Here is an 8,135-nt window from a genome sequence, read left to right on the forward strand (position 1 = left end):
TACATGCCTTGGATGTGAAACAAGCACTTTCTTTCCATCTCCATCGTGTAAATCCCTCTCGGAAGGACTTTTTATTTCCTATGCTCCTGCATCCTTAGGGCAACGAATCTCGGCCCAAAGACTCTCTAAATGGATAACTGAAACCATAAAACTGTGCTATTTATTGAGCAAGAAACCCCTTCCAGGGCCCATAAGAGCCCATTCCACTTGTGCTATGGCCACTTCAGTGGCTTTCATGAAGGGCGTTCCTCTATGGAACATTTGCAAGGCTGCCACCTAGTCCTCCCCGCATACCTTTGTAAAACACTATGCGCTGGACCTAAGTCTACACCAGTACACGTCGGTGGGCCGTGCTGTTCTCCAGTCTCTTACCTGCTGATGGACCATCGCACCCTCCTCCAGGTAGGATTAAGGCTTCCTAATCTCCCATCAGTGTGATGCACAGAGACCACGAAGAAGATAAACAGGTTGCTTACCTGTATCTTCGAGTGGTCATCTGTGCAGTCACACTACCCGCCCTCCTTCCCCTCTGCTGCCGGTCCATCATTGGGATCATGCAACGGTCAGAAGGAACTGGCGGGATGTCCACTCCTGTCTCAGTGGGCATGCGCAGTGGGACGTCGGCGCAGAAATCTGTGGCTTTTAAGTTTACCAATCGTGATCGGCGCTGGCGCCTAATCCCATCAGTGTGACTGCACAGATGACCACTTGAAGATCATCAGTTACAGGTAAGCAACCTGTTTTTCCTACTTCACACCAGGGTTATATACACTTAGTATAAAGTAGGCTCAACTCTGTCATCTCCATGGACTCATGTATAAAAATGTTTTGAAAAGTGCCAGTCTTTCTGTGCCTCTTGTTCTGCACAGACTCCCCATGTGGAATATCCACCAGATGTTAAAGCTGCTTGACTGTGTTTTGAACTAAGTCATTTTTGATTCCTGACTTCAAATGTTCTGTTTCTGGATCACAGGCAGTCCCCATGTACAACATATTAAAGTAATCTAGATTCAGGTTACTGCAGCATTGATCAGTGTGGGATGCAAAAGGGGAGTCAGAATCCTAACTAATGTAGTTGGAAGAAAAGGTGGGGTTTTTTTGCTATCATGGGCAGCTGTTTCTCAGAGACCAGAATCCAAAATACTTCCTACCTCTTAGCTGCATACTATTAACGGGAAGGGGGAAAATTCTATTTAAAGCAGTGGCTCTTCCAGCCAGCATCACCTCTGTTTTACTTGGATTCAACTTCAGTTTATTCTGCTTTACCCACTTGACCACTGCAATCAGATACTTGGCTAAAACAAAGACAACAGCAGCTAGCAGCTTATTTAGAGCAATATATAGCTGGGTATCAACATACTGATGATAATCTGCTGCAATACTGCAGACTCAGTTCAGTTCAGACCTTTATTGGCATAAGTACTGCAGACTCATAACAGGGAATTTGCATAAATCAGATCGGAGATAACACTGAGCCTTGTACCCTCATGTCAGCTCCAAAGAGCAACTCCCTCCATGACTGTTGTGAGAAGTCTGATAGCAAAAATCACAACCATCTCAATACAGCTCTGCCCAGACCTTTCTCACCTTCCAGGTACCTCAGCAGTATTGTGTGGTCCATCATATCAAAGGCTGCTGACAGAGAAAGAAGTCAGTCAGCAGTTAACTCAGCAGAGTTGCAGCAGTTTTGAGCATCAGCCCTGGTCAGTCAGCAGTCTACAGAGTCTGAGAAGCAGCCTTCTGATTAGAATCCCATATAGTGCTGTGAAAATCATTAAGATTCTATAGAAGAAAAGCAGAAATACTTAGATGGCATATTAGGGGCTAGAGAGAGAGACAAAATGTAATATTGTAAGCATATTATAGGAGTGTGAGCGACAAAAGTTGACAGATAAAGGAGGATATGAGAGTGAGCAGTGTGTGAAGTGAATGAGTGTGCCACCTCAGTTAGTAGTTATTAATTTCCATGGTTTTATCCACTGAAAATATAAGTAGTTATACATCCTGAAACCAATACACTTCATGTACAAATAAAGTTTTATCTTGTTTTATTAAGACCTGGATTCATATATTTTAATAACATAAGGGTTATTAAAACATAACATCTTCAGGGTCACATAATCTAATGAAGAAGCCTTAGAGCTTGGGCACACTTCAGTGAGGAACATTTTGGTGTAGTTTGGTGTAGTGGTTAAGTGTGTAGACTCTTATCTGGGAGAACCGGGTTTGATTCCCCACTCCTCCACTTGCACCTGCTGGAATGGCCTTGGGTCAGCCATAGCTCTGGCAGAAGTTGTCCTTGAAAGGGCAGCCGCTGGGAGAGCCCTCTCCAGCCCCACCCACCTCACAGGGTGTTTGTTGTGGGGGAGGAAGGTAAAGGAGATTGTGAGCCGCTCTGAGACTCTTCGGAGTGGAGGGCGGGATATAAATCCAATATCTTCTTCTTCTTCTTCTTCTTTAAATAAAGTGTTTGGAATTAAATTCCTGGTGGCAGCATTACATACGTTAAGAGGGAAGTTGTGACAGGTGTCCTTTGCTCATGACTGAGAATTGCTTTTGATCATGGAAAGAAGGACATGCTCTTTCCACAGGAGAGGGTCAGGAGTTGTTTTGCTCTACTTAAAATAATTTGAATCTGAGAATGACTTTCACGTAGTGCTCTGCATTAGAGAATTTTCCAGGCTTTTTGATTTGTTGAATATGTCTGTTAAGTGTGGGAGCCTCCAAACTGAGAGGGCTCTTCCTCCCACTGCAGGGTCCAAAAGCCTCTGGAAGTCTTGCCTCCTGAACTGGATGGCAGAAGTAACCCATCAAAGCATGTCTTTCTTTACCTGATCAGAAAGAACTCTCATGAGAAAGATCAGAAAGAACTCTCATGAGTAAGTCCAACATGTCTTTCTGAACATTTTTTTCCATACTTTAAAAAAGAACAAATGCTACTTCATGCAGTACTGATAACTTTCATACTGCCAGAGTCTTACATAAATACCGTATTTATTTAAATATTTATGTACCTGCTTTTCCTCTGTGCATCTCAGGACATGGCAGCTCATCAATAATTATTTTTATTTTATTTGTTAAGAATATATACAAGTTCCAGAGGGCTAGTCACATAGTCTGTTGAGAAAGAAGCAAAACCTCATATGGTAACATATGGGTGTTTTTTATTACTGGTAGAAAAGGACCTGCATCCACTTCTGCAGTTCTGATTGCTGCCTTCTTTTTCTTGTCCTTTCCCTCAGTTTGTTTTAAATAGAGTTGCTAGCTCATGAACCAAGGACAGCTTCAGAAATATTGTTTGTGTAGAATGCTGTAAGGCTAGGTTTTTGCCTACTGCAGAGTCATAGGAGGTTGTATACCTCCAAATGGAGGGACAAGAGACTACTGTTCTGTCACATTAATTACAACTTGTGGACTGCTCTCATGCAAAAACTAGTCTTATTTCTTGGAGAATACATTGAGAATTGAAGCCAGGTAGCAGGTTGAAAAAGACTTTTGAAAGGCAAGTCATACTTAAATAGGTATAGCACAAATCAGTGTATTGGATCCCCCTGATGTGCTTTCTTTGGAGTGTCAGAAGCCAAGGACACATGTTTGTAACAAGTTCTATAGCTTATCCCTCCAAAAGCTGCTTTTTCTTGGGGAATCTGGAATACAGAAGTTGGGGTATTGCTGTGTTAAGAACCCCTTTTCTCTTGTTACTCTGTGTGTGTCTGGTTATGCCCCTGAGGGCCTCATCCCATGGGGACTCCCATTTTGTACATGTGTACTCCTCAGCACTGGCTTAGAAATGATAGATGGAGCTTGTATTAAAGTAATATTAGATGGCAGTGAGTCACATGATGAATGAAAAGGAATGCATGGCAATTTCTCCTTGCATGCTTGTCATGATCTACATGTGCAACCTACAGGCTTTAGGGAAGCCTATATTAGAGTAGCAACCAGGCCTACATGTTTCTCTTCTATCCTTCTGATTGGGTGGGCAGAAGTTTTGAACGGAAAACTTGCCCAGTGGAGAACAGAGGGGTGGGAAATGGGAGGAAGGAATAAAGGCCTAGCTAGAGAGGGAGGAGTGTTCTCTCTGGAAAGGCTGAGTTGGAGAGAGGAGAGCAGCAGGAGAGTCCCCTCATCCAAAGAGGGGTGAATTGGTTTAGTCAGTTTCAAGTTCCTGAAGCTGCTTCATGGCTACTGAGGAACCCCTCTCCCTTCTCTCTGAGCCTCCTATGTCTTGTTTCTCCTCAGTTTTAGTGGGGAGTTTGCTCCATGTTAGCAAGGGAACAGCTTTGCAAGTTACAGGAACTTCACACATATGTTGGTTTGGGTAACACTCTGTTCACCAGATCTTGGGACTTTCTTATGTATCATGGGACTTTCTTATGTATCATGTGGTTAAACAGTTAATGCTTCAGCCTTAAAATAGCTATGAAAGATTTTGCTTCTGAAGTAAGCAATCCAGGCAGTTCCTTGGACACTTCAGATTCATCCCATTTTGCACTGTCTGCAATGTGTAATTCAGCACATGATACTTAAAGCATGGCACTTTCTCTCAATCATTTTCATAGTCAAGCAGACTGTCCTGAGAAGGGAAAAGTCAAGGTGGAGGAGAAAGCTGTTGAACGTTGTTTAAAATTGCAGTAAAATGCATGCTGAATTTAGATTTTCCTCAGTTACTGAATTTACATCAGCTATGCTTAGATTAACTAAGATACTTGAAAGGCAAACTGAAGATGTATGCACAAATTACTGATTTTGCTTCTCCTTGTTCTTCAGACCTAATGAATCTCCTCTCCGGACTCTTGCATCCTTTTCCAGAGTACCGCGCCACTCTGGAAATAGTAGTGAAGGATATTTGGGTGACCCAACCTGTGAACCTGGCTAATTATACCTGGGAAGAAGTATATGGTTCTGCGAAGCCAGGTAGGAGACTGGGCTCTCAAAGCTATTACTTCTTTTTCTTGTCATTGCTTATTTAGAAACATCATAGGGGAATGGTTTAACATTCAAATCAGTTGGTATGCTGGCTCAGAAAACACATGATGGGTTAGTTTGCTCATTTTGAACTGGAGCGGCAGAGTAGTAAAAGACTGAGTCTGAACTGCTGCTGTTGAACTAACTATATGTGCAATGGTTGCTACACTGTACCTGTGGTTTTCTGGTGTGTGTTGGAAAGTCTGAAGAGTCTGGGACTTTTCACTTTAGAGAAGAGATGACTAAGGGAGGACATGAAAGAGGTTTATAAAATTATGCATGGGAGTTGACAAGAGAAAATTTTCTGCCTCTCTCAAAACATTCAACTCAAAGGCATCCAGTAAAACTGGTGGGCTGGACAACAGGAAATACTCCTTTACACACAGTGATTAAAATGTGTAGTTCACTGCCACAAGAACTGACAGCTTTAAGGGGGGATTAGATAGATTCATAGAGGATAGATCTATCATTGGTTACTAGTTATGGTGACTGAGGGAAACCTCCATGTCCAGAGGCAGTTAGCCTCTGAATTCCAGTGCCAGGAGGCAACATCTTAGCTTCTATGTGCAAGACAGGATGCTAGAGTAGATGGACCACTGGTTTGAACCAGCAGGGCTCTTATCTTCTTATGTCCCTTTCCTTGTTTTTTACTTTCAGAAGGCATCCGCTTCAGAATTCATCCCACTAGCTGTAGTCACAACACCTGGACAGTTCCAAGCCTGGAAAGTGAGCAGAACTTAAATGATGCTGTCAATGTCCACAGGCTGGTGGAATCCCAACCAGAAAGAACTATCAGTGCTTCTGAGCATGAGCCATCAACTTCTTTTCATTGTCGGAACTACTGAAATCTGTATTCTGGACATTTACCTTTTTCTGAAGAACACCTCCTTAATCTTCCTGGGCAGCTTAGAAAAATATCAAGACAATACACACTTCAGTATTGGGCCAATTCTGACAGTGTCAAGACATTACACACTTCTGTATTGGGCCAGTTTTGACACACTTACCGGCTGCATATGGTGTGTGGCAGGGATTGTAGCCATTCATCCTGCCTGCTGTGATTGCCTGTTTCACCTCCCAAGCTTATTGGCTGTGCATCCCAGAGCATCTCATTAGCACAGTGCCTATAAACAACAGTGTATGCTGGCTCAACTTACGTTGTGCTAAAATCTGGTTGTTGACCAAGAAGTTTGGACTTACACTTGTTGGAGGTGTTTTGTGCACAGGCCCTGTGATATGAAGCACTCTTGTATGAAAATATAGCAGGCCTGGGGATGAGATGGACAACCATGATCTCACTACCATAGGATGCATCACAGTAAGCTGGTTGTTCTGCATGAATGCTTGTGGTGAATGAGCAAGACATGATCCTGTGTTGCCCAAAGCTGCACTGTGGGACTGCATTTTTACTTCAGGTCATTCCATCTCTACTGTTAGGTGTAGCAAGGTGTGCTTGGGTTTGTTTTTTAAGGAAGCCAGACATTTACAGTTGCTTCTCTTTGGTTCGGCGTGCACCCTGCCTGAAATACCTGATAATGTGAATTAACAGCATGCAAGTGTCAGTTTGATTCAGGTCTTTTCCTGTAAAATGTTTCTGGTGGCTGTTCTGACTTCCTCATCCTAGCAGCCAGAGCTTCTTTACCATTCAAAACCAATTAGAGGATTCAGCTGGAGCCCTTAACACTCCCATGCTTGGAGTTTTTAGATGCTGCTGCTTTTGAGACCTTTGCTTATCATGTTGGAGGTGAAATTTCATAGTCAACAGAGCAGAGTGTGAGGACAAAGTTTTTGTGTAGAATGATGATGATTAGTTTGCTGCATTTAAAAGTAGCAGAGAACCTTGGACAGGCATTCCTATGATTTAATTGCTAAGGTCCTGAATTTGATGAAAGAAGAAATCTCAGAACATTTCTATCTAGAACATCCTTTCAATCCCCCCCTCCCCGGTTTAAAAATACCTAAACAAGTTATATTGATTCTGGAGATGATTTGTGAAATGCTGATCTACATGAATTTTTAAAAAAATATAAGGCACAAAAGCATAACCAAACTGCATTTTATAGTCTTTTGGGAACAAAACACTTGTTTGTTTTTAGTGAATAGTACTGCAGTACAACACACAATCATTTTTGGTACGTACACTGTTTCTGGATGACCTGGTAGAAGCACATTCTGAACAGAGTTTGACTTATATTTGGCTCTAAATTAGGAAATATGAGCTTCAGTAATAAAACCATCTCTTACATTAACTCTTTTTAGAATAAGTATTCTAACTTGTTATTAAACACCAATTTAGAAGTTGTTTCTGTGAATCATCTTTCCAGTTCTGTATTGTCTTTAGGCCTTCCTTTCTATTGTCATGAAGGAAACCACCAACAGTTGGTACAGATGGGGGAAAAAATCCATAAAGCTCCCTTTATTCCTCTGCTGCACACATGAGTAGGGACCTCCAAGACAGTAATTAATATATTCTGCCCTGAAGATGTACATTTATTGATCAATGCTCATCCTTAGTGACATGCCTACCTTACTAATGGAGCCTAGCTTCTCCATAATTCTAAAATGGGTTCCAGGAAACTAAGGCCAGATACATATGAAGAAACCAGTGCCACAGCTCTATCTTGACTCACTGAAATGTGTCAAGATACTAATAGGTTGTGTAGGCCTTGTGTCTTGAATTTTACTGTATGCCATATTTCAAAAAATTAAATATTTAGTCTATAAAGTATATTTTTGATTGCTGTGACTTCCATTTTAATTGTGTTCTATAACTTCTCTCGAAGTTAACAGAATAAATTGTGATCTCTTAATTGTGTGTGTGATGTGATTCATTTCATCGGTAGGCTTGTCAGCATACCTAAAATGGATTAATACTCTAGGCTCCTGTCTGGAACATCAGCAGTCCCATGCCTGTGTCCTGTTTGCCACAAACCAGCACTGTGCCTTTGACTGTTCCTATCTATCGTTCCTCTCTAGCAAGAAGAAAACAAACCTTTTGTTTTTTTTATTAGTGTTTAAGTGCTAATTGCCCGTTTGGTGTAGTGGTTAGGAGCATGGACTCTAATTTGGGAGAGCCAGGTTTGAGTCCCCACTTCTCCATATGTACCTGCAGTTGTGACCTTGAGTCAGTCACAAGTTCTCTTAGAGCTGTTCTGCTCAAGAGCAGT

The 8,135-nt window shown here is 41.9% G+C and overlaps 1 protein-coding gene across 1 annotated transcript in view; it reads left to right on the plus strand.

Annotated features, from left to right (window-relative positions):
- The window catches only part of PASK (PAS domain containing serine/threonine kinase), a 47,788-nt gene extending 40,010 nt beyond the window's left edge, over positions 1-7,778 (plus strand). The window contains exons 16-17 of the mRNA XM_060242097.1: positions 4,771-4,917; positions 5,626-7,778. Coding sequence (XP_060098080.1) covers positions 4,771-4,917; positions 5,626-5,813 — 335 coding nt within the window. The 3' untranslated portion in view covers positions 5,814-7,778. The remainder of the gene's footprint in view (positions 1-4,770; positions 4,918-5,625) is intronic.
- Positions 7,779-8,135: the final 357 nt, after the last annotated feature.

The sequence above is a fragment of the Heteronotia binoei genome, chromosome 6 (genome assembly GCF_032191835.1).
Source record: "Heteronotia binoei isolate CCM8104 ecotype False Entrance Well chromosome 6, APGP_CSIRO_Hbin_v1, whole genome shotgun sequence".
Lineage (NCBI taxonomy): Eukaryota > Metazoa > Chordata > Lepidosauria > Squamata > Gekkonidae > Heteronotia > Heteronotia binoei.